The following is a 27,167-nucleotide window of genomic DNA, read 5'->3' as shown; positions in this document are numbered from 1 at the left end:
TGGTCTGCCACCGAAATGTTTGTCTGCCTACGGTTTCAAAGCAACCCGATAATATTTCGCATTTACCTTGATGTCAGTATGCGACGGATGCCTTTTATATTCAGATATTTGTCAGATATTTTCAGTTTTTTCGCCATTTGATTGGCACTTCTTCGGGGATTTTGCTCAAGTCGCTTCTTCACTTTTTGAACCATTTCACGTTACGTGCAGCCTTTCGATGACCACCTCCATGACGTTTCGCGATGCTACCAGTATCATTGTAACGAGTAATGGTGAGATAAACAAAAACTTTATTTACTTTAAGGTGCTCGAGCTTATGAACAATCGCTGGTTGCGATTTTCTAGCTAAATATAATGCAATGACACTAACTATTACGTTTGAAATCCATTACTGATTTTCTTTTTTCGCCTTTACTCTCGGCAAAATGATTTCACGCGCTGGTTAACAACACTTTGGACTGTCATTAAGCTAACTAACAGACAACCGATGCCCGTGCATCAGCTACGCGAGCGATCTGAAGTTGGTTACACTTCGAGTGCCGGACCCTGTAAATAAAAAAACATGTTTATAACGGTAGTCTTTCTTAAGTGTTCTTGATTAAGGGGCAGGTCGCACCGAGAGCCTTATTATAGCTACTGGTGAGTTTTTGTACTACTTGATTGAGGCTGACGTTTGTATCTACACTTTGCATATGCGCCTTTTCAAGTGATTTCATAAAGGTGGTTCTATACAAAGGCCAATTGGTCTTTCGATAAAATGAATATATCCAGATAAGATCTTGGTAAATTGAAGGCTTTAGGTTTGCTGTTAAAACTAGACACCAGTAGCATATAGCCTGGCGTACTCAGTCCGCAAACTCTATTGGTACGAACCTAGTACTCTTAGAAGAGAATGACGTCATCTCCGCGATTTGCTAAGCGGATTACTAAACCATCAAAGGTCTATTTCAAATGGTGGAGATTAAACTGCAAACATTTAATGCCGATCAGGCTTTGCAGTTTCCACCTATATGATCGTAATCGCCCTAGTCTTCATTGGTCGTTCTCTTCATAGACCTCTTATCCCTGTCAGTCTTTCAGAATCAGAGTAGTAGTAATTCTCTATCATGGCATCCGCTGATTCCTTCTTAAAGGTATTAGGATTTGCACTGGGCGGTCCCTTTTCGACGGTCCCATGTGACTAATTTGATGCAGCCTTCTTATTACCCCGCACCACGTACTCTGAAGAGAAGGTCAACGTTCAGAACTTCAATCTATCCCCACTGATCTTTAGGAACACCGCAGTCCATTTTCGACCTATCCACGACAGCTCTCATCCTCCCGCCACCTTTAATGACAGAGCTATAAGATATCCATGTAAATGCTTAGTAGGATGCACGGGAGGTACGAGGCCCATCGAAATTGATGTACTTTGCCGAAGTCAAAGAGGCCTTATCCTTCTGGGACAAAGAATTCTCGTCTATAGCCTCATCTGCCAGCTTAGAAGAATGCATGTCTCTAACAAATCGTGTCTCTACGATCCCTGCTGTCACGGCAGAATTGATAGCCGGCAGTGGAAGCTGAATTGGAGGGATTGCCACCTTTCGCATTTTTAAGAAATCCAGACTCGGCACTTTTAGTGGGGAATTAAACAGGAAATTGATTTTTGGTCCCATTGGTCCGCTCACATGGAGGATCTTGTGCAAGTGCTGGAAAATATGGAAAGTCTCGGTTTAAGACTGGGCTATTTGATGTCAGGTTGAGTCTCGGCACAAATCGTATGCCACCTTACGCCTACACAGGGGATAAAAGGACAGGAAAGAAAGGCTAAGGAAAGGGAAAAGAAAATGGGAATGGGATGACCTCTTAACTTCAAGATTCTTATGGGTGTGAACCCAGAGTCTTTGCCCTTATTATTTTTGTTTCTTCATTTGTTTTAGTTGTTGATTATTGCTGCGCTGGCCGACAGGGTGGAGGCATTGCTCCCGCCATGACAGGACGAACCGCAACGAACCGTTTGTTTATTTTAAATAAAAATATTATATGTAAGCATTCTTTTTATTTCCCGAGAGTTTACGGTCTTCGGCGTTACTCATTTCTTTTTATGCCGATAGGTTTACAATTTGTGAAACATTTATTTCTTTCAACAATTGTCAGTAAGCAAACACGTCTGCTCATGCCGAACAAGTAACTATACATATGTAATAAGTCAACTACGACACGTACAAATTGAAAGTACATGATCATAGTTGACTTATTACAAATATATTACGTAAGTCTAGTATAGAAATATGTGTAGCTCTGCAGATATGTATGCAGGCACATATACGAGTACTTACCTATAGATGATTCGCGGGTAGAAACCGAGCCTTGAGATAATCCATACAACAGTAAATACCGCAAATATAAAATCGCATAATTTCTGATATTTTGCGTATTTTGTTAATTTTGCAGCCTAAAAAAGTAAGAAAAATAGATTAGTAAACGTAGTACAAAAGGGGTCCTGGTGGTCTAGGGTCGAAAATTTGGGGTATTTTCAGAAATTTTTCGTTACAATAAAAAACTTCAGACTTTTTATTTAAATTTTTTTACATACAAAAATGAAAAAAAAAATTTTTAACTTTAATAATCTCAAAAATGGAGCTGAAGTTGGCCCTCCCGAAAAATTGGACCTGGACGGTGTTGTCCATTTTGGCTCTTCTCCTTATCTGAAACACAAAAACGAAAAAAATTTTTTAATCAGTATGGCTGTAGCTATGTCCCGTACTAGAATAAAAAAAAAAACAATTTGACAAAATGGCGCGGTTTTGAATTTAACACTCTAAAAATCGGGATTTTTTCCAGTTTTGAATCAAATAAATACGAAATAAATAAAATAATAACGTAGCTCTAGTACGGGCTATAGCCATTAATGTTGTGAACAACATTTTAAAATTTCAAACGATTAATAGTTTTTTTTTTTTGACAACACCAGGCCGAAAAAAGTAGTTCTGAGATAATTGAGTTTTGACCATTTAAATGCTGTCACCGCGTGACGAATCTGACTACCTGCTAAATCGGCTGTAGAATCGAAATTACTGGGAATATCCTGACGAAATATCAAAAACAAAAAACGATTTTTTGAAAATTCTAGACCACCGGGACTCCTTAAGCATTCCATATGCTTCACACAGGAATCTTATGTATTAAGGATGGGCTAGATATAAAAATAATGCTGCAACCCAGCGCTATTACCAGAATATAGCTCTCAGAATTGCATGGCAGTGAGAATGAAAGTTTCTGGTTGGGAACGTGTACTAATACTATTCTATTCGGGCATAAGTTATGTATTTTCTTCCATTTAACGAGAAGCACGTCTTGTGCCAGCAAAATAGATTGCCAAAATCAATAGGATTTTTTAGCCACCCCAACTTGCAGTTTATTATACCAAAATTCAATAGGCCATAAAACTGCATACTGGATATTTTTCTGAGAATCCTGATTAAAAATTTTAATTAAATTTTGTTCAAATATTATTTGGTTACTGTTGTATAGCTGTTAATAAGAAGTTAGCTCACAAACACAAAAAAAAATTTAAAAAATAGAATACCAATAGTAATTAAGCAAAATAAAAAAGCGAAAGAACGATAACAGAAATAGTGTGAATCTGTTTGTTTAGATAATTTCTAAACAAATTGAGGAAAAAACATTCTTATTTATAAAATTTTTACCGTTTTTCCGCGCATTTTTGTGACCGGTAGGGTAGACTGCAAAAGTAGCTAGCTGGTTGAGGTAAAACTTAAAAGAATTCAGATAGAAAAGGGTCGCAGGATTTTTCGATAGGTGGTCGAGATAACCCCACAAAATCCTATTTATGGTCCGATTTGGCTCAAATTAAAAACATATTTTACTTTACTTGTAACTGGGTAAGCCATCATCGCATGGAAAATCCCAGTGGAGAGTAAAGGAACAAATAAAGCAGGGTGAACACCGTCGGGCGGACTAGGGTCTCAAGGCCGGCAACCTCCTACCTGAAACTAATTGTCGCGAAACCGCACCAACAGCCTCGAGTTGATAATCGAACCCTACGATGCAGGCCAACGCAAAAGTTAAATGCCAATGATAACAGACTTTCAACATGGAATATAAGTACGGAAGCAGTTGTCCACCCAGGACTGCTATGCTAAGAAAGAAGTAGATCATGTTGATAGTTATTAAGTCATTACTCACCTCTAAAAATATGTCTGCACAATCATGTACCACGAGAACTAACGAGCCAACCCGATGTAAGTTACATACCCAGCTTAACGACATTAGAAGCAAGGTTACCATATGATGAGCAAACATTTGCCAAAAATCCTTTCGTTTTACGTCAATAAATTGTGTTACAGTAAGAGACCAATAAAATGACATTGAAATCATATAGTACCACCAGATATCGCTGGAAATAGACTAACAGAAAAATATTAATATATATACAAATACAGTCAATGGCATTAAGTAAAAAAATTAATAATCTGTCATATCATATCATTAATAACATATACGGGTTTGATGGGGCATGTGAAAAGGTGGTTAGTGTTGTGCAGGGTGCCTTCACATCCCGGACATGTACTTAGTATGTCGCTATCGATTCTGGATAAGTAGGAGTTTAACCTGCTACAGTATCCAGAACGTAATTGCGCCAAGGTTACGTCGGACTCTCGGGGAAGTTGGAGCTCTTCGTCTGCGATAGGTGGTGGTTGGACTCCGACAACGGCATTCGGGGGGGTCGGGAGCTTAGGAAGGTGGTGATGGTCTCCCGATGAATGTCGTTTATGGTCGGTCTGTACACTGTCCGATCCAGTAGCCGTCTGTTTGTTTTGTCTTGGTTCTCGTCCGCGTAATTGAGGAAGTGCCTCCTGACGTGCCTGGGAGGTGGCTCAGGCTCAAGCAGGTGTCTGCATGGGTGAGGCCTGCGGTAACACCATAGCAGAAACTACTTACTGAGCAGTTTGTTATGCTCCTTCACAGGCAGCATATGGGCCTCATCGTGTAGGTGTTGTATCGGGGACATTATGAGACATACTGTCGCGGTCCTAATTGCAGTCTTTTGGCAGGTCTGAAGCTTCGTCCAGTGCGAATAACTGGTTCCAGGCGACCAGACAGACGCAGCATAGTTTAGAACCGGTAGGCCTATTACCTTGAAAGTCGAAAGCAACATTTTCTTGTCTTTACCCCAAGTGCTGCCGGCAAGCGACTTGAAGACCTTGTTGCGATTCTATACTTTAGTTGCAATAGTGGTTGTATGCACTGAGGAGAGAAAGGTGTCAAAGGTAACTCCCAGTATTTTGGGGTTGTTAACCGTCGGCCGCCGTAGCCGAGTGGGTTGGTGCGTGATCACCATTCGGAATTCACAGAGAGGTCGTTGGTTCGAATCTCGGTGAAAGCAAAATTAATAAAAACATTTTTCTAATAGCGGTCGCCCCTCGGCAGGCAATGGCAAACCTCCGAGTGTATTTCTGCCATGAAAAAGCTCCTCATAAAAATATATGCCGTTCGGAGTCGGCTTGAAACTGTAGGTCCCTCCATTTGTGGAACAACATCAACACGCACACCACAAATAGGAGGAGGAGCTCGGCCAAACACCTAACAGAAGTGTACGCGCCAATTATTTATTTATTTTTTAACCGTCGGAATTGATGTATCATCGACTTTTACCTTAAGTTGACCCTCTTTGTCCAGGTGGTGAAAAGGGTCGCCGTGGATTTAGTGGGGAAAGTTGTACGTTCCTCGCAGTGAAGAAGCGAGAAAGGCGGGCGAGGTAGTCGTTTACATTGGAGCATAGGCCATCAATGTCATTGCCCGACGCCATTATCGTGTAGTCGTCGGCGTATGAGACCAGGGAGACTCCCTCTGGTGGTTGGGGGAGCTTCGATAAATATAAGTTGAACAGCAAGGATGAAAGGACACCACCCTGCGGAACACCTTGCTTTACTTTCCTCTGTTTAGATGTTTGGTCTCTAAAAATAATTGACGAGTGAAAACCGCTCAGATAGTTGGCGGACCACTTCTTCACCCCTGGTGGGAGTGTCGAGTGAAAAATATCATCTAGTAGCGTGGTATGGCTGACAGTACCTAAGTCCAACGCTACTAGAACAGTCCTCTCGCAGGGGCGGTTTCGGTTAAGCCCGCGGTTTATCTGGGTGTTTATGACGGTGAGTGCCGTGGTGGTGCTAATCACTCTTCGGAAATCACGCTGGTGTGAGGCTGGGGTCAGGTGTTTCGTAAAGAGTGGGAGTAGAAAGGCTTCAAGAGTCTTCACTACTGGGGAAAGGAGAGTTATCGGGCTATAAGACTCCTCTTGGTTGGAGGGTTTCCCAGGTTTCAGTAGTGCGACCACTCTCCCTAATTTCCACTTATCATGATGAGACAAATTGAAGACCCAGCTTTTTCAGCATTAGCATGTTTAGTCCGTCAGGGAAAATGGCTTTAGATGGTTTCATGTGGTTGCAGGTGACAGGGGGTATGTAAATGTTATAAATTTCGAGCTCGGCATAACCTGACCGGACAGCTATCCCTTGAGATTCTAAGGTGGTGTCCCTGCGGTCGATGCCTTCCATTTGCAGCCGATGCCTAGTCATTGCAAGAATTGCACTGGACTGTTGTCAGGTTCCGAGGAACTCTGGTCTGACACACGGAACAGACTGTGCGGGGGAGCAAAAGCTGCTGGTTTGTCCCCGCACTTGGATAGGAGCAGGAGGGTTATGGGTCAGTAGGGCAGTTGTGTTGCGCCTGAGAGCTCCTTACCGTTAAGGTATGGTTGGCGGCGGCAGTTTGACGTGCCGGCACTGAGGACGGTATCGCCGTTGCAGCAGGGGCCGCCTGGTGGGGGGAGCAACACATGGCCACATATATTACCTTGCGGACCACTCCCTGTGAGTCTTCAGGCCTGAACAGGTCTTAAGATGGCACCACTCGTTGCACTTATTGCACCTAACCGAGGTGGAGTTCGGGTGGAGCCATTTGTGGCAGATGCAGCAGCAAAATACTTCTGGTCCAGGGTCGGGTTCAACGCCAGCCCTGAAGAGAAGTATTTGGAGCAAAAGTTCTGCAAGGGATTGCTCCAGCGGCGAAAGATTGGGGGTGGGATACCGTACACTAGACAGGGCTAGTTTATTGGGGCGGGAAAAACCCGTGACATTCGGGTAACGTAGAACCAGCTGCTATGGAAATGTAAATGGTATATCCAATACGGCACATGGAAATCATTGGAGTGGAACCAATCCCTCCGAAGTTCGGCTATAAAAAAAGTTTCAATATTAAAATATTTTTTTGTTATGAAATATCATTGCACGTTGAACACAATTTGAAGCAAGCTACTTTCTGGCTTTATAGGAGCGCATTTAGTCAATCCGATTTTAAGTACGGATTCGCGTGTTTCCTTTTATCTAACTAATGGTAACTTCGATTTCATGTTTAAAGTCTCCAATCGTTCATGGATTTCGACATAACATTTAAACTAATCGAGCCAAATCGCAAATTCTAAACGGGCAATTAACATTTAGTTTCAGCTGCTTATTCGATTTTGGAAGACAGTACGCTAAAGATTGAAAGTAAAGGTACCTGTGTGTTGAAACAAAATGTAGTCAACTGGGATATTCCCAAGAGTGACGCAAGTGTCATATTGTTGCACGTGCCATATGTCGTAAACTTTAACCCAAAGACCGTGACCGTAATCAATAAGTTTTATCGAACATATTTATACTTAAACAGTATTTTGAAATTTTAATACTTGACTATTAATAATGATAATAAATTTCTGAATTTTATAGTAAAGGGTTTTCCAATAAGAAGTGTTATTTTGATATTCAAAGAAAAATGCTATTTGCTTTAATATATATGATCGGACGTTTATTTCCTTATAAAGAGAAAGGTATGCAATTAATAGTGGAAAATTAAGCTGATGGCCTAGTCGCTAATGCTTTTTAATTCTTTGTGATTGTAATTCATTACTTTTCCAATTTTCAAATAAAAAAAAATAAAAAAAAAAAAAAATAAAGGAAAATAACAATAGGCAAATGACCACCACGACCACGCTTACAGGACAATATCTTTGTTATGAAATTTTCCAAACCCGAAATGCAAAGTGGCTTCTTGTTGTGGCCGTCTTGTTGAAAATAAACGTTGTCCAGATTAATGCCATCCAATTCCGACCATAACAAATTGTTAATCATCTCTCGATAGCACAATCCATTCACCGTAACTGTTGCTCCACCTTCATTTTCGAAAAAGTAAGATCCAATGACTCCGCCGGACCATACACCGCACCAAACAGTCATATGATGACGATAGAGAGGCTTTTCAACAATAACTCTTATATTTTCAGAGCCCCAGATCCTACAATTTTGCTTCTTGACGAAGCCACCGAGGTGGAAATGGACCTAATCACTCAAGATGGTTTTTCGATGGGATTCCGGATCATTGTCATGCATTTCAACAACCCAATTAGCAAAACCACGTTGTTGATGATCGGCTGTCTTAAGTTCTTGTGTTAACTCGACACATCACTAACTTGACGCAGCTCAAATTTTTTCACCAATTTCTGAATTACAATCCGACAAGGTGCTTCACGATGACCCAAGAACTGTCTCTGCCAAATTTTCACCATTTTTATAGTGATTTTCAATAATTTCAATGCGTCGTTCCAGTTCCACTTGTTCACTCGTTCTGAATGCATCGGTAGTCATCGTGGTAAAAATTAGTTTCACTTAAAAATAATTTTTTACGACAAATGTTCATCTTCAAACAAGCAAAATTCAACTGTTAGGCGCACTTAAAACACATCTGTTGGTCATGTGTTCTCAGCTCTTGCAATAATTGAACTCTGCATAGATTTTGTAATCTGAGCAATAGCAGCGATGTTGTCGGTTGAGCGAAGAGGAGTATTATGGGAACGCGTCATTTTATCTTATAATGAACCAGTTTCACGAGCTTTGTTGATCCACCTACTGTACTAAACGCCTTTCATATCCACATAAGTTTCTTACAATTTGCGTTGAAGACACATCGCTTCGGAAATACAAGTATATTTTTTAATATTTCTAAACTTTGTTCATAAGAAAACTACCCATGAGATATTTATCCATAATTTAATAGTCTTTTCTTTCCTCTACAAAAATATTGCCTCAACATTTCGAAATGTTTTATATAAGAAAATAATAAGACATACTCAACCCTTCCACAAATTATATAGCTAATATAATAAAATATATATATGTATATATATTTTTTTTTGTCGGGACAGACTAGCAAGTACAGCACTCAGACACAATTAAATCCATTGTACTGCACTCGGATTCCCTTTAATTTTCTTTAAATCTACTCGACCTCCGAAGAAATCTGAGTAGATCTTGTGGTGCCAAGGAGTCAAGGTGGTCGCTTCTTAAGACATTAGTGCCAAAGACCTCAAACCTGATTCGAGCGAAGGCGGGCAGACATACAAAGTTTTCCGCCGTCTCGTCCGTCTGAGATGCCCACCTTTTACATGTGCTTTGCCCACAGAAAGTGGCCCGCCATCAGTCCAACCAGGTTCGTACAGTCCCCTCTGCTTAGTGACAGGAGGAACTGCGCGGAACTGTCGGTCGTACATGACAGGTAACATTAGTTTTGTCCATCTGCAGTCTCTCTGAGCCTACCAAGCTCGCTTGTGGATTAGAGTAACCCGTTTGCTAACCGTGGCTTTGATGGCTGCAGAAGGGAGTGTCAGAATGGACTCTGAGGCCAACTTTCTTGGCCCGGAGCCCATTCCTTCTAAAGAATCAGAGATCTCGTTACCTATGATACCCACGTTTCCCGGGACCCATGCTAGCATCAGGCTATTATGTCTACTGATATAGTTCAGCCTGGATTTACAGGACTCGACTATCCTTGAATTGGTTGGGGGGCTGTGTAAGGCCATGAGCGCAGCTTGGCTGTCGCTGCAGACACATATAGATCTGCCCCTTTATCTGCTTTCCACAACAAAGTTCATCGCTTCTTGAACAGCATACACACAGATGCATGCATTCCAAGAGCAAAGTGCGGTTTTGTCCTGCTGGATTCCACGCAGACACGTGCTCGGTCCTGGAGCCATCCGTGAAAATGCGAAAACTGTGTTTGCTGGGCTCATTTTATGAGTTGGACCACAGTTGTTCCTCTGGCAGCAACACACTCTATCTCTTGTCAAGCACGACTCTGGATGGCTTGGAGTCAAGGGGTATGGCGAGGATCGTTGGATCGAAGTCCATGCCTACTCTGTTGTTCAATGCGGGACAGAGCCGGGACCAGTTCCCATTGTGCTTCAGCCTGCAGATGGTCTTCAAGGCATGTGCTTGGATGAAAACATCAAGTGATGGTAGACTAATCAGAGCATCTAATACAGTGCGTTGTAGTCTCGATAAGTTCGTCCTGACTCCCACGAGAGGGAGTCTACTCATCCAGACCACTGATGCATAGGTGATAATAGGTCTTATCATAGCCGTGTAGATCCATAGGACCTTGCTAGGAGAAAGACCCCACGTTTTTCCAATAACACCCTTGCACTGCTAGAAGGCCGTCAGTGATTTGGATGTCTTTGTTTCAACGTGTGATTTCCAGAGGAGTTTACTATCGAGGATTACTCCGACATATTTAATTTCCTTGCATAGCTGGATTGCGATCATTTTAGCTTAGGCAGAACGAGTCCATCAAGCTTCCTCCTTCTGGTGAAAAGGACGATTCAAGTTTTGGTGCGATTTGCTGATAGCCCATTAGCACAGCACCAAGTGTCAATCATATCCAGAGTTTTCTGCACTTTCATCAGCCATGAAAATTTACTTTGCACAGAGAAGGTTTGGAATAATCAAACCCACAATATCTATGCAAAAACTTCTAAAGACGAAAAAAACGTTGTTCTAGGGGTTCAGGGTGGCAACCATCCGGCCTCCGTAATGGTTTGTTGGGAAGTGTCTTGTAAAGGTGTTACATCTTCATTTCTGCGAAAAAAAAGTTACGATCGGAAAAAAAGTGGATGAAGGAGCATGTCATAAAAGGCGCGGTGAAGCAGTTGAGGAATACTTTCTTCAATCGAGAGCGTTGGATCTTCCAGCAAAATTCCGCTAGAACCCATAAGGCAAAAACCACCCAACAATGGCTGAAAAACAATATTTCTGTGTTCATAGTCACAGAACCATATTGGGTTCGAGCAGTAACGTCAATATCCATGGAAACCGTGCGTGCTGCAATAGCTAAATGGCCTAATCGTTCGAAGACTCGTGTAAAAGTAAATGGTGACCATTTCGAAAGAAAATTAAAACTTTTTGTTTTAATATTTACATATTTAACCCTTTGGGGACGGAGCCACTCGACGGGTGACCTTGCTGAGGACGAAATGTATTGGTGTGCGTAGTAAAGAAAATAAATACGTTGAACGTTATAAAAACTAAGGCTTTATTTAACACAAGAAAATTTTTTGATATAATCAAAAAATAATTATAAACAAAAAATTATAAAGAAAACAACAAAAAGATGTTTGTGTATACCTTTTATAATCCGGTATTGTGTGGTATCGTTCAAAATGCCATCATCCTCCGTCTTATCAGATTTAAAGCAATATTCGTCGGAACTGTCACTATCTAACGTTTCATCTCTAGATCACTTAGCGTAGGATAAAATATATACTATATAAAAAGCTTTCTGTTTCCTCTAGCATTGACCCTGAAAGACTGAATCGAAGAACTGAAATTCGTTCTTACTCTACCGTCGTCTCACATCGTAAGTTTTTATTATAAGGAAGATAAGACTTCATTGCTAATGGCCCCTAATGTCTTTGAATAAAAACGTGACTCTTTGGCTATACCTATGGGTATCTTATCGCTCAGAACGACAGAACGACGGTAAAACGGCATGGGCGGCTATATCCCGACAATCGTCCCCAAAGGATTAAGTAAAACTAACTTCATTAAAACAAGTACAGTGCACTCGCGATAACTCGAACTAATTAAAACAGGCGCTGTTCGATTTATCGAATTTGTTCGACTTATCAATTGAGTGTGCTATGTTAAAAAAACAATCATCGATATCGATTTTTCGATCGATTGTTGAAAATGGAAGCCAGTAGAAAATTTCTGTAGTATAGTTTCGTTATACGAATTACATTTTGGTCCATTGGCTGGATCAATGGTGTCACATTCGGCGGCATAAACATAGTTAAAATTAAACCATCCTCGGACTTTAATTCGATTTCGTTGGGATGTGATGGGGCATTATCAATTAGAAGAAGAGCCTTCTCAGGTAGTCCCCATCTTTCAAATTTTTTCTTACCTAAATATTAAAGTCATTTAACTTGGTTAAAAAAATTGTTTTAATGAATCTGGATTTTACCTGCGGCACGAACGAATTATGAAACCAGTCTTTGAAAATCGCCGAAGTCATCCAGGCTGATTTGGAATTTTTGTACTCCACCGGACAGTTAAAATTTTTGAAAACACGAGGATTTCTTGCTTTGTCAATAACGAGAAGTTTAAGCTTATGGTTGCCGGTAGCGTTAGTGCAAGCCATAAATTGCCTTATCTTTCTTTTTTATAAGACTTATGGTGGACTTGGCTACCCCATATTCCATCGCTAGAGAAGTAACACTACGTCCACGTTTAATTTTGTTAAGGACTTCAGCCCTCTCTTTTAATGTTAAACACTTTAACCTTTTACGATCCATTACTCACGTGCTCTGATATACTACAAATGACAAATTTAAAGCAATTTGGTCAATGCAAGATGTTGTTCCCAGAAAACTAACGGGATATTAACGCCGAAATATTCATATGGACAATACACTAGTATACATATAATTTATATACATATACTATTACATATGTATCTAATATATGTACAAAATGTACATGTTTGAAAATAATGTGTGTACAAATAAATTTGTTTTTTTGTTCGAGTTATAGCGCTTTTTTATTGTTCGAGTTACAAAGAAGTCAATAGGGGAAAAAATGTGTTCGAGTTAGCACGTCGTTCGACTTAGCGGCTATTCGAGTTACCGCGAGTGCACTGTATTATAATTTCATATCAATAACGGACTTAACTTGTAACAGAACTTTTGGCAGGACTAAGCAGATGTGATGGATGTGACTTTCGACGCATTTAAAAAATCCGTTAATTCTAAATTTATTAAAAATCAATAAAAGGGCAAGAGCAAGATATTTTTTGATGGGTGATGAAAAACCGCCATTACATGCAGCAAGCAGCTTTTAAAGGCCTGAATTCCATCACAAACGCAATCAATAGTTAGCAAAAGAGCGCCAGAATGAATAGTGCATTAGATTTCCAACAAGTACCACTAAGAGCCCCCGACGGTGGGTTAGTATTGGAGGAAGGCTCCCTTCGATTATGGTGCTATATCATATTCTATGTCAAATACCCACACATACATACATACATTCAGTATATCACAGATTCCACCTAGTTAAAATGTATTAAAATTTACAGTCTGTCTAATAGAAGCGTGACCAGCAAAATTCATAAAGAAATGGGTGTAACAGTATACCGAAGTTAAAAGCGTTAACGACTTCCCCGGACGAGGTCCTAAACATATACCTCTCCAAAGAAAGATCAGAAGATTATTGAGTTTTGTGTTATAAAGCTAAATTTATCGTTGCGTGAAGCTGAAGCAGTTTTAAGGAACAGTGGTGTTAAAAGACGTTTACGTGCAGGAGACCTAAAATTCCGGAGCTCATTTAAAAAACCGGTGCATACTTGCATTGGCTAAGGACACTCAGAACTGAATTGGACAAACGTAATATCTACGAGTGAATCTTTTTTTTTGGGCGAATAATTACCAGATGTCCTGGTGAACTGCTAATAATCGACAACTTCAATAAACTTTTAAGCAACCAGTTAAGATTCACGTTTGGGACTGCTTTTTCGAAATAGGATTCGGCCGTTTATTTGTGTTTACAGCAGATGTGAGTGCAGTGTTTACTAAAATCGAATTGGATAAACAGTTTCTAAGTTATGGCGGTCACGATACCGAAGTTAAAAACGTTGACGACTTCCCCGGACGAATGGAAGTTTTGTTTGTCAAAGTCGAACTTGTCGTTGGGTGAAGCGGAAGCAGTTTTAATGAAAAGTGGTGTTAATTCTGGCGCATAATGAAAAAACCGCTGCTCTTCTTATCACGTGTTGAAAAAAGACTGGTGTGGGTTAAGGCAAATTCAGAACGGAATCAGGCAAACATGATATACACGGACAAATCTCCCTTATGGGCGAATAGTTGCATACGTAATTCCTGGTGGACCGCTGACTATCGACAACTTCAACGAACGTTTAAGCATTCAGTTAAGGTTCAGTTTATACCTCTTCGTTTATTTCAGTTTACCGCCAATTTAAATGCAGTTTTGACTAAAATTTAACAAAAAGCAGTATTACCGTCAGCTGCAAAGATGTTTTGCAGAAATAACCAATCTTCAATTTTACAAGAACGAACAGCAAAATGGGATTGCAATGTTGGGTTGGCCTTCACTGTCTCTGATGCTAAGCCTATTGAAAATGTTTGGGCAATACATAGTTAAGCAAAAATTCAAAGGAAACAAATACGCAGATTACTTCCCCAACTCGGCTATGCATTTTATTGACTATATTGCGTATAATAAATATTATAATCCCATACAATGCAGATTATTAGAATCAAATTGGTCAAACAGTTTCTAAGTTATGGCGGTCGCGCTTCTATTGGACAGACTGTATAAACTTTTTTAATACATGAAGGAATTGATATTAATTTTCATTAGTTAAACTCTTTAACATCATATAAGAAATTTTTTTTTTAATAGCTCATAACTTAATCAAAAATGAACCGATTTTAATGATTCTAGGTTCAAAATGATCGTCATTACTTGCACCAGCGACTTCATGTACAAACAATAGCAAAAAAGTAGTTGAACATTTTTTATTTTGCAAAACACAAAAAGTGCGAAACAGGTTTTTTACTCAAAACTTCATTACTCAAAATAAACTGATTTTAGCAACTGGACATTCAAAAAACAAAATACACTTTTTGAAATATTGAGTGTCGAAAAAATTTCGCATATGTCATATGCATATTAAGGGGGGAGCCTGGTTTATGAGGTCTAAAAATCGCATCTCTTTGCGATTTTTTTTTTTAAGGAAAAAATTAATTTAGCACTGCAAAGTGTTTTCTATCTTTTAATGAACATTTAAAAAGTATAAAAAATTTTTGTACTGGTTAAAATAAGTTGAAAAAAATGTTTAACATAGAAATTAGTAGAGCGCTGCAACGCTGGAGTTTCCAACTGGCGTACAAGATACAGCTCGTAATTATTATCTAAAGTAAACAATTCAAATGGATTTCTAATTATCATGATTTTTTATTCTAGATGAACTAAGAAAACTGAGAGAAATTCCAAAATTTCAATTTTTTGGAGGTTTTAAAGAAAAAAATGCCTTTCTATAAAAAAAAATTCACTTCAACTTGGTATAAAAATCTTGAAAATTTTTTTTTATCTATTTTGTTAGTTCAAATAGAAGAGAATTTAATACTGAAGGGAACAAGCTATGATTCATTTCAAAAGGTTCATTAGTTTTTTTTCATTCATGTACGCCAATTCAAAGAAATCATAAAAATGAAAGGTCGAGAAAAGAAGATAAAGTTTGTACTATAGCTGTCCGGTCACAGCGTAACTACCACTCTACTCTAACTAACTCGTCTACCTTTGGCTTTGTATCTAGGGAAATATGAGAATTAGGCTCTGTTACTTTGTGTGAATATTCTGTAATATATTAGGAATCGCTTAAAACGAAAAAAAATTGATTTTTTTGACCTTATAAACCAGGCTCCCCCCTTAACAAAGCTAATATATTATCGCTACGTCCATGATCCTGTCTACAATAATTATGTTAGTTATTGTGTTTTGGTATTTTATCAGATTTAGAAAAATGTGCAGAGAAAAAAGCGTATTGACTCATATAGATGTAGAATTTCTCCGAGCTCTATAATCGACGTACGCTCACAGCGATTGCTACACGACGACTGATCACTTTATGATATTAAATAAATACGCACCTGATGAGGGTAACCATACCAACAATACTTTATATCCCAAAACCAAGGTTTATCCCAAAGCACGATAACTCCAAAAATAAAGCTGTATGAATAATAAATGCATCGCCATGTATTTTCGCAAAATTTTACGAGAGTGGTTGGTTTGTCTGCTGCTCTTCTTAAACGCCACCATCGCTGTATTTGGCGTTCCGACATATCGGTTTGTTTTTTTAGAGAAGGTACCTTAAAGAATATAAAGGTAATTTTTAGTTTTCAAATCACATTTAAATGAAATAAGTAGATACAAACAAATATATGTAGTTCATCATAATAATAACTAAGAAACATTAGATAATACAGTTCACCAACGTCTATTTTATTAACTAGAAGTAGGTCGAAGATTCCAGTAAAATGGTATTTCATAGGTTAAGTTGAACTTGCTGTCGATTTTCAATTTCTTCATTTTGGTCTTTCGCCGAGATTCGAACATACGTTCTCTCTGAATTCCGAATGGTACGCACCAACCGATTCGGCTACGGCGGCCGCCTTTAATAATAATGTTTCTGAAGCTTTTCCTAAACGCGAGGACTGTTAGTTGCGAATAGTAAATTTAGCTGCTGACAAAAAACTGCTTTTAAAAACAATGCAAATAAAGAAAAATTTTGCGAATTTTTTTTCTTCTACATGGGGTATTCCAGCTATCCGTTATCAGAATATGGGTAACATTCGTACTAAGCCGGAGACTATTCGCACCCGTAGTACTCATTTAGATTTTGACGTCACCATTTTTGTTGAAACCTGGCTCAATGCTAACTGTTTTGACGAAGAATACTTCGACTCAAACTTATATAGTGTTTTTCGAAAATATCGAAATGTAGAAAGTACGGATTGCTTTTTAGGGGGTGGAGTACAAGCATTCCATATCTCGCTTTTAAATAAATGAGAATCCCATTTTTGATCAGTTGTGCGTTTGTATAAAGGGATCATCTCGATATGGCTCTTTATATTATATTTAATTGTATCTTACATATCGCCTAATAGTAATTTTGATCTTTACAAGTCGCATACCGACAACATTTTTTCCCTAGTTCTAAATAAGCTTGATGATAACTATATTAGTGTTTTTGGGGATTTTAATTTTCCGAATGTTTCTTGGTCTACTAACTTCTGTAAGCATAGTCTAATCCCAACTAATGTCACATCTGCACTAGAATCATATGTAATTGATAACACAGGCCTGCGAAATCTCGCCTTTTTACAGTTTCTACAACCGCTATGGGTGTTTCTTGAAGGTTTTTTTATGCTGAAAACGAATATGACCTTGAAAATGCTCCAGCACGTCAGGATTTTTGGCAATTTGAGGTTAAATAGTCAACAAATTCAGATTTTGGCCATTTTTTTAATTTTTTTTTTGAGCAAGGCAAAGTTTTTTTTTAATTTTCCACAACGTGGACGTGCTGGAGCATTTTATAGGTCATATTCGTTTTCAGCATAAAAAACCTTCAAGAAACACCCATAGCCGTTTTAGAAACTGTACCTCATAGGACTGTGAAATATATCCGATACATTTTGGTACATAAACTTTATTTTTACTTAATTGTAAAATGTGAAAAATTGATGGATGATATAACTTTTTAATAATTTTTTTCGTAATCAGGACACCAAATTACAAAGTAATTAGTTAAAATTATCGAAAAAGTTTTTTGGTTGTTGGCCTGTGTAATCTATTAAGCCTTGATTTAGTACAAATTAATTCTTTCAAAAATAAGCTTAATCGAATTCTTGATCTCATATTCATCAGCGCTAATATTAATACTTTTATCTCTGAATGCTTCTCATCCTTCTCGCCTGCTGATACACATCATGTCACTTTAATGCTTAACGTTGAGTTTTACGAGTTCGCGAGTAGTAAACAAGACGAGACAATAGCTTTCAATTTCTCCTCTTGTGACTTTTTTAGGTTAAACAGCATTTTACAAGGCTTCAATTGGAAAGATTTGCTTTCTGGGTTAGATATTGTTGAGTGCGATTCTTTAAAGCGCAGTTCCTCAAATTTTTTATGAAATATGTACCACAATTTAAAAAACGACCTTTTAAACTTCCATGATACACTTATAAACTTAAAACGCTTAAAAATAAGCCGAATAAACTTCACAAGCAATTTTTAGAATCTAAGAATGAATCAATCTTTATAAATTACAAGCATTGCATTATTTAAAAAATGCAACTGTTTAAATACATTTTTATACAGGAACTATATTCTTCGGATTGAAGAAAATATTAAGTCTAATCCTAAGGTTTTTTGGCGATTTGTTAAATGTAAAAAGTCAAGCGCTGGAGTCCCTTCTGCGGTTCGGTTTAATGAGAAATCAGCATCTACTCCTGTGGACGTAGCTAATTTGTTTGCCAATTTTTTCAAATCTAATTTCACTAGTGATGATACGTACTCGTTTTCTCCTTGTCATGATAATCCACTTTCATCTTTGAGTTTTGGCTTGTTTCTCTAGACACTGAGAATGGGATTTTGGGTTTAAAACATTTCTTCGCAGATTTATAAGGAATTTAATTTTTCTTAAAAACTGACCGGCTATTGTTATTTCTCTCAAATTAGTTTTTAATCAATCTGTATCTTCGGGAGTTTTTATCAACGATTGGAAAATCACAACTAGCACCCCTATTTTTAAAAGTAGCAAAAAGAATGATGTGTGCAACTATAGTCCGATCTCGAAGCTTTCTATTATTTCTAAACTTTTAAAAGGAAGTGTAAAGAAAAATGAGAGCTTAATCTCGCCCACCCCGCATGGATTTATCTCGGGTAGGTCTACACTTTCCAACCTGGCTGCTTTTGGTGAATACTGCTTTGGAACTTTTGCTGAAGGTTTTTTACGTAAATTAGCCATGCTTGGTTCCCATTCTGCTTTCTTTTAATGGTTGAAATCTTATTTATCCGATAGACGACGTGTGGTAACGATTGAGGGTTAATGTTCGGAACCTTTCATTGCATCTTCAGGGGTGCCACAAGGCAATATTTTAGGGCCTCTTCTCTTCGTTTTATTTATTAATGATATTTGAATCTGCTTTTCATTTGCCAACTTTCTTTTGTATGCTGATGATTTGAAAATATTTTCGGCCATTAGAAAAATTGAGGATGTTCCTGATTTTGAGTTTAATTAACTTAAAGTCTCTAGAGAGTGGAAGGTCTATACTCTCACTGTCTTTTGTTTTTAGTGTAATTAAAGGAGAAGTGGACTGTTCATCCCTATTACGTTGCATTTACTTTCATATTCCTACTAGATCGTTACGCAATACTTATCCATTTCATCTTAAATTTCTTAACACGAATTATGCGCGTAATGCTCCTATTGCCCGCACTTTAAGAGAGTTCAATGAGATCTTGAGTTCTATTCCGCTTGACTTTTCGGTTTCAAAGAATGAATTTTATAAATTTCTAAACTCTTTTTTCTAATTTATTTAATAATTATAGCAATATATAGGGTTATTCAACAGGTGCGCTTCAACTTTTTTCCGATAGGGAGGGCGAACGACGCAATATTTTTTATTTTTCGTTTTTCATTTGTAAACTTCATTAGTATACATTTCATCATGGAACGCTACACACTTGAGCAACGACTGCAAATCGTGCAAATTTTTTATGGAAATAATCGTTCTGTTGCTGCTACTTTAAGAGCATTACGTCCATTTTACGGTCCATTTAACAAGCCGTCCCGTTTTGGGGTTATGTGAAGTCATTGGTCTACAGCAACAAGCCGGCGACGATTTGTGAGCTCAGAGCCAATATTGAATATTGGTCTGTAAAAACAATAATTACTTTTTAGACTTATAATAAACGAAAACATATCAAGAATGAGCGAATTGCCATTTTGAGTAACAGTCAGGCGACACTCATGGCCCTATCGTCCTGTGAGATGAAATCCTCACTGGTCCTTGAGTGTATCGAGAAACTTAATCTACTAGGAACGCATAATTGCATCCGGCTAATTTGGGTCTTATATATGACCTTCCGAAGGGAAGGATTTTAAAAACATTGTTCGGAAAAGTAAACAAATTTCTCCACTTTGCCATATTACGCAATTTTTCCATTACAACAGTTTTTTCTTTATAAGCCGATAAACTGCAAATTCTTTCGTTGTTTATAAGGGCCCCGGAAAAATATTAATTAAGTTTTACTTACCATTTTATAGCTTAACCGATTACATTTTTCGTATGCCCTTTCCAAAACAGGAACATTCATCGCCTTTTTTGATCGAGATGATTTAATACCTAATGATTTGCCGATTGGCATTATCCAAAACCTGAAAAAATTTTAAGGCGTAATGTCAATTTAAAAAAAAAAACTCAAAGAAGAGCACATGTTTTTTATTCTAGTATAGCTACCGGTACTGAAACCAATAACATATTTCTATTGAATATTAAATGTTAAGCTGAAGAAGACAAAATAATTTAGTTTATGTAGTAAAGTTTCACAACGGTCATTAAAATGAGATTGTTGTTTTGTAAAGAAAAATAAGGCAAATCGATATAATCTTTGCATCCAATCTTTATTTTCAGACATAATATATCATTACTTCATGAAGTTGAAAACGATTGTTTCACTGGAAGTATAAGTACGGTGAGGACTGAAAACCCGGTCGTGGTAGAATCTAAATAAAAACGATAACGCTAAATATAGATACATAATATTAATATACTTAGTCTTACCATAAGTTCTGTTACAAGTCAAGCCCGTTATAGATATGAAATTATAATAGTTTTTTTAATGAAGCTCGTTTTATTTAAGCATGTAAATAGTAAAAAAAAAATTTAATTTTCATTCGAAATGGTCACAATCATGGTCAAACGATTAGGCCATTCTGTTATTGCAGCACGCACGATTTCCATTAATATTGACATCGCTGTCCAAATTGTATGTTATGTTCTCCAATTCTGACCACAAACTGTAGTCCAATGGATTCAGATCTGGACTTCCAGACGGCCAATCTTCTGCGAATATGAACCCAGGAATACTGTTTTTTAGCCTCTTCTAGGTGTTTTTTGCCTTATGGGCTGGAGCGGAATCTTGCTGGAAGATCCAACGCTCTGCATTGAAGAGAGAACTGCTTCACCACGCCCTCTAAGGCATACTTCTGGTACACTTTTGCCCAAGTCTTACGTCTTAACCCATTTTTCGCAGATATGTAACTTTTTTACAAGACGGAGGATGGATGGTGGACACGCTGAACCCTTAGAACAAAATTGTCTTTAGAAGTTCTTTAAAACTGCAACAGTGAAAATTTTCTCATCTGTGAAAATAATATTTTCATGTTCGTTGACCACTGCCTCGGATAACAAAAGCAAATCCACCGTTGACTATCTTCGGCTATCGTATTAGGATTATATAAAAACCTTAAGAGACAAACCAACATGAACTCAAGATTTCAACAGGTTAAACGCGAAATGTTACGCTATGGTATCACCATTCTCTGTCTAAGTGAAGTAAGGATGGCTGGATCAGGTGAATTTCCCTCCCCAAACGGACACACCGTACCTTTTGTATTCTGCTAAAGCTCAAAGCAGTAAGCCTGAGTCGGGAGTCGGCATTCTTTTAACCCATGATGCAAAGCGCAGCTTAATATCATGGATCCCTGTGTCGCACAGTTTGATGTGGGCGCGTTTTAAAACCAATATGGGGAACATATCTATTATTCAGTGCTATGCTCCAGTACGACTAATGAAAAAAAGACGACTTCCGCATCTAGCTGAATTCGGTTTACGACACTGCGCTCATAACATGCTGGGCCCTATACCCAGAGGAAAAAACGTGGAAACATGGAGGAAAATAAACGATCTCAAGTCGATTAAATAACAAACCACAAGTAAAGCAAATCGTAGTGCTCCACAAGTCAGACAGCTGGAAGAGCAGTATTGCAATATTGCCGTTCGTGGAGACTGGAGCCGCCATATCAACAACCTCGCCTGCGACGCCGAACGTGCAGCCAGCGCGGGTGACTTCCGGTCGATATTTAATATTACCAAAAACTTGGTTGACAGAAGCCTCACTGTTGAGCAGCCTATAAAAGAGCTGAATGGCAGCACCCTAATTACTGAGGAAGAACAAGAGGTGGAACGAGCATTTATCGGCATTACTCAACAACGTACGTGATCTCTACCAATCAGTCCACCGTTTGCAACGATAATACCGAAATACATTCGAGAATAAAAACATCACCACCAAATCTGGCTGAAATCTCTGCTGCAATAAAACAATTAACGAATGGCCTTCACACCAAGCTGCGTATCTTCAACTCGAACGTCAAATCCGTTCTACAGGGTGGGCCATATAGCGTTTGCTTTTTGAACCACCTATTTTTTTGAAAATGGTAACACAAATGACATGTCAAATGTGTTCAAAATTTACTTAAAGGTGTGACATTTACGAAATGGGACGCTATACGCTTGAACAAAATTGGGAAATATTGAAAACCTATTTCCAAAGTGGTGAGTCTTCTTCTTCTTTTCTGATTTTCACGTTGGTGGCTACGTCAATAAGCAAAATTGTCGGATTTGGGGCTCAGAAAATCCACACGTTACTGTAGAGAAGCAAATGCATCCACAACGAGTCACTGTTTGGCGGAGTTTTTGGTCTGGCGGCATCATCGGGCCATTTTTTTTCGAAAATGAGCGAGGAGCCGCGCTTACAGTAAATGGCGAGCGTTACCGTGACATGCTCAACGAGTTTTTTCCAAAAATGGAAGAGGATGACTGGACGACATTTGGTTTCAACCGGACGGTGCAACTTGTCACACTGCCAAAGTTACACTCGAACTTTTGGCTACCGTTCCTGAAAACCGAAATTCCGATATCAATTGGCCGCCTCCGAGCTGTGATTTAAGCCCGTTGGACTATTTTTTGTGGGGAGCCGTTAAGGACAAATGCTATGCGAACCATATAGAGACAATTGATGCTTTAAAACACGAAATCGAAGTTGCCATTCATGAAATTGGAGCCCAAACAATCGAATGGCCTACTGGAAAGCCAGTCGTGGCAGTCATGTGAACGATATTATTTTTCTTCAAACTTCAAAATAAAAAAAAAATTTGAAAAAATATTGATTCGTTTTTTTTTTATAGCCGATTCAAAAAGCTAATTTTACATGGCCCACCCTTTAGTATATGGTTGCACCACCTGGAAAGTAACTTTCAGATTTTGCGAATTTTCTGGCCCCGGACAATAACCAACGCCGAGGTGTTGACGCAAGCTAAGCATGTAAACGTCGCATCAGAAATCAAAAAAAGGAAATGGCAATGGATTGGCCACACGCTAAGGAGAAATGACGACAATGTCGCTAAACAAGCGCCACGCTGGAGTCCTTATCAACAAGCCGGTAGAAGAATTGGCAGACCACCTGGCGGCTATAGGATAGTATATATGTATATATGACCGCGAGCCATGGGAAAGCTGCTTGCACTATACAGTATAATTTTCTTCAAGCGCGTTGTCAAACGATGACCAGCTGAGCGACGCAAGGTTTTCATGTGGAGATCATCTCTAATTAGTCTTGACATAGATCTGGTCGATACAATCATTTCCCTGGACATGATTTTCTGGATTTTCAGGATTTCTGCGAATTCTTTTTCGAGCATCTTTTATGGCTGCACTGGTTCGAATCACGCGCGGACGACCACTATATTTTTCTGTCACTTCAGAAGTTTGGGGAAAACGATTAATGGTGTTGTGAACCCCTGATTAGTTGTAAAAATATTGGGAACCCCTGATTACTTGTAAAACGTTGGGAACCCTTGATTAGTTGTAAAAATATTTGGTGTACTATATACTTTATGTATTTGATTCCCGCTAATTCTGTGTATGCGTGTTTGTACACAACTAGTATGTCCGCACAATAGGTAACGGTCAATGCAGAGTTCCTATTTCGTTGTTTCTTGTTCGCGTACATATGTACAAACGCGCATATATAGAATTAGCGCTAATTTGTATGTGTCCTTCGCCGAATTTGCCGCTGCGTTAATGACTGGTTCGATTTCAGAAATCAGTCGTTAGCCAGCGGAGGGAGGACACACTGCGAAATAAACGCTACAACGCACGGAAAGTTAAATTCGCAATTCCCTCTTTTTTTTCACAAATGGTGAGGTATGTTTGTTTACAAAGTATTAAGTTTTTTCAGCCATACGAAAATTTCACTTGCACTTTTACGACACTTGCCAGAAAAAGTATCCGGACACGAAGAAATGAAAGACACATTAAGAAATGCATTGTAAAAAAAACTAAAACATTTTAAACTTTCGCAAACTTAAGCGCAATTGGTGATTTGTGTCATACAGTAACCAGAGTTTAACATTATATGCCGAATGATAGGGATCATTATCATGCTGAAACCAGAAATCATCACCAACCTCGAACTCTTTAAAATATTTAAATAAGATTTAAATTAGCAAATTGATAAATTGTTGACTTTATAAAAATCAGTTTGTCAACTCCTTGCGCCGCCATACACCCCCAGACCATTACAACTCCCCCGCCACGCTTTACACTTGGTACAGGATTTGCTTTTTCGAGCGCAGTACCGCTTTTACGCCATACTAGATTTCTTCCTTTAATGCCAAATATGCAATATGTATTTGCTTTCATCCGAAAAGAGAACAGTTCGCAAAATTCTGGAGGAGTTTCAATTTATTTCGGATATACGGTTTTCTACGTGCTACACGTCCGCGATACCCATGTTTTTTAAGTATTTTACGTACAGTATCGTAGAACACATACCTGCAAAGGAATTTGAAATGGTTTTACATATTTGAGAAGCCATAATTTGACGATTATTTTTTTACTGATTGCAGTGAAACGTGGCTTTGACACAATTGAACCATAACTGCAAACTTTCAACCGATTTTCATAAAATGATATGGAAATACACCAAAAAAAGGCAGCGCTTACCTTTTTGTAAATTTATTACACAAATAAATATTTTATATGAATTTTTTTCGGAGCTCACTCCTTGCACTACTATAATATTTACTGACTGATTAGCCAATACACTTGAAATAAAGGGTGATTTTTTAAGAGCTATAGGAATGTTTTTCCAAAAAACTCACGTAAAATTCAGAAAAATGCATGCAATTTTTATTTAAATCGGGGATTCTGCTGTTTCCGTGGCGCCGCAATCTTATGGCGGATTCTTATAGAACTCGACAAAAGAAAACGAAATGAAGGAGTAAAATTTTTTGATATCTCGCTTAGTTTTCGAGATATTGAATAAAAATACTGTGGATTGCATAGCCGGAGTTGGACTGATGAGGGTTATTTTTTGAAGCGCGGGATATCGAAAAATTTTACTCCTATATTTCGTCTTATCTCGCCGAATTCTATCGAAACTGAAGAAAAAATTATTATTATTATTATTATTTTTTATTTAATATCTCGAAAACTATATCAAAAAATTTTACTCTTTCATTTCGTTTTCTTTTGTCGAGTTCTATAAGAATCCGCCCATAAATTGCGGCGCCACGGAAACAGCATTATTGCCTTTAAATCTATAGTACAGTCCATATAATTTAATATTTGAAGATTATTTCATGCAATTGTTGACCGCGACTGCGCTTCAAATGGTCCATCCGCTTAGTCCAATTTTGGCAAACTCATTCCAATGCTTGCGCCGCTCTTGCATTTTGGGGGAAAAAAAAGTTGGATATCATATCACAGTTACGTTACGATTCGCAGCATCTTTGAAGTAGTGCGGTCCAATGATACCTCCAACCCATAAACCGCACCAAACTGTGACCTTTTCAGGATACATTGGTAGCTCTTCAATTCTTCTGGCTGATCTTCACTCCAAAATCGACAATTCTGCTTATTTACGTACCCATTGATCCAAAAATGAGCTGTATCGCTGAACACATCTTTTCGATAAAAAAGTGGATCTTAAACTTCCTTAACAGAACATTTTTATAACTCGCAATTGTACATACATGCTATGCATCAAAATATCTGCCGTTCGGAATCGGCTTGAAACTGTAGGTCCCTCCATTTGTGGAACAACATCAACACGCTCGCCACAAATAGGAGGAGGAGCTCGGCCAAACACCCAGAAAGGGTGTACGCGCCAATTATATACATATATATAACTGTATACATGAACATATACATATCGGCGGACGCCCTAGCCGAATGATTCGGGAGTGCATAAATTCGAATAAACACCAAACCTGACAGAAAGTTTTTGTTAATAGCGGTCGGCTCACGGCAGGCAATGGTCCCTCCATTTGTGGAACAACATCAAAACGCACGCCACAAATAAGAGGAGCTCGGGCAATAAACCATAAATAACATGGTTTGAAGGAATTTACATATGTTGTTGTTATTGTAGTAGCATAAACACCCTGCATAGACGAGGAATGCTGCTGAAGTGACAGTCCTTGGCCGGATATAAATCCGGCTAATTCCAGTTACGTAGAACCGACTGTCGTGGGAACGAAATTTAATTTTTCTTTTATGGTGGTTTACACTGTTCGTTATAAAGATGTCTGTACTTCTTGTTCAAATAACCAAAATAAATGAAATGTTGGTAAATTTTACAAACTTTCAAATCAAATAACTTAAAGACTATATGTAACCTTTCTAATGGTTGGGTTTTATCCGATTCATATATCAGACACACCTTGTATAATCAAATTCATACAACTTAGTTTGTCATATCAGTCTGATCAACAAATAACCATGCGATTACCATACTCGTCCAGCCATGTACTTACATACATACATATGTATATAGCAAACATTCAGCATTATTAACTAAGCAAAAAGTAATTTTATCTTATTTGACAATTTTTAATGATATTAGATACCTTTCTAAAGTATATCGAAGTAACATAACTACTACTGCCATTGGTAAAGGCCATATAAGGTCTCTGTAATCAGCGTGTGTCACATCCGGGCGTGAACCAGGAGCTATGTCCTCCCAAGTCGTGTTAGGCGGTAACCATATATGGGTCGACCAGAACGATTTTCCAATTCTATTAAACACGTCCATTTTTCTCTTCGCACAATTAAATACAGCTATAATAAATTAATTGACAAACACTACATGAATCGTAATTCCAAGCAACTGTTCAAAACGTATCGATATTCCAAAACATAA

At 38.3% G+C, this 27,167-nt stretch overlaps 1 protein-coding gene across 1 annotated transcript in view; it reads right to left on the bottom strand.

Annotated features, from left to right (window-relative positions):
• LOC128858579 (ceramide synthase 6) overlaps nucleotides 1–27,167 on the bottom strand; it is a 33,075-nt gene extending 5,908 nt beyond the window's left edge. Inside the window, exons 1-5 of the mRNA XM_054094972.1 lie at nucleotides 26,875–27,167; nucleotides 20,214–20,334; nucleotides 16,043–16,264; nucleotides 4,189–4,410; nucleotides 2,319–2,434 (exon numbers count right to left, since the gene is read on the bottom strand). Coding sequence (XP_053950947.1) covers nucleotides 2,319–2,434; nucleotides 4,189–4,410; nucleotides 16,043–16,264; nucleotides 20,214–20,334; nucleotides 26,875–27,059 — 866 coding nt within the window. The 5' untranslated portion in view covers nucleotides 27,060–27,167. The remainder of the gene's footprint in view (nucleotides 1–2,318; nucleotides 2,435–4,188; nucleotides 4,411–16,042; nucleotides 16,265–20,213; nucleotides 20,335–26,874) is intronic.

Source organism: Anastrepha ludens, chromosome 3, assembly GCF_028408465.1.
Source record: "Anastrepha ludens isolate Willacy chromosome 3, idAnaLude1.1, whole genome shotgun sequence".
In the NCBI taxonomy this organism is placed as follows: domain Eukaryota; kingdom Metazoa; phylum Arthropoda; class Insecta; order Diptera; family Tephritidae; genus Anastrepha; species Anastrepha ludens.
The sequence above is the reverse complement of the archived record's forward strand: the minus strand, read 5'-3'. Positions and strand labels throughout refer to the sequence as shown.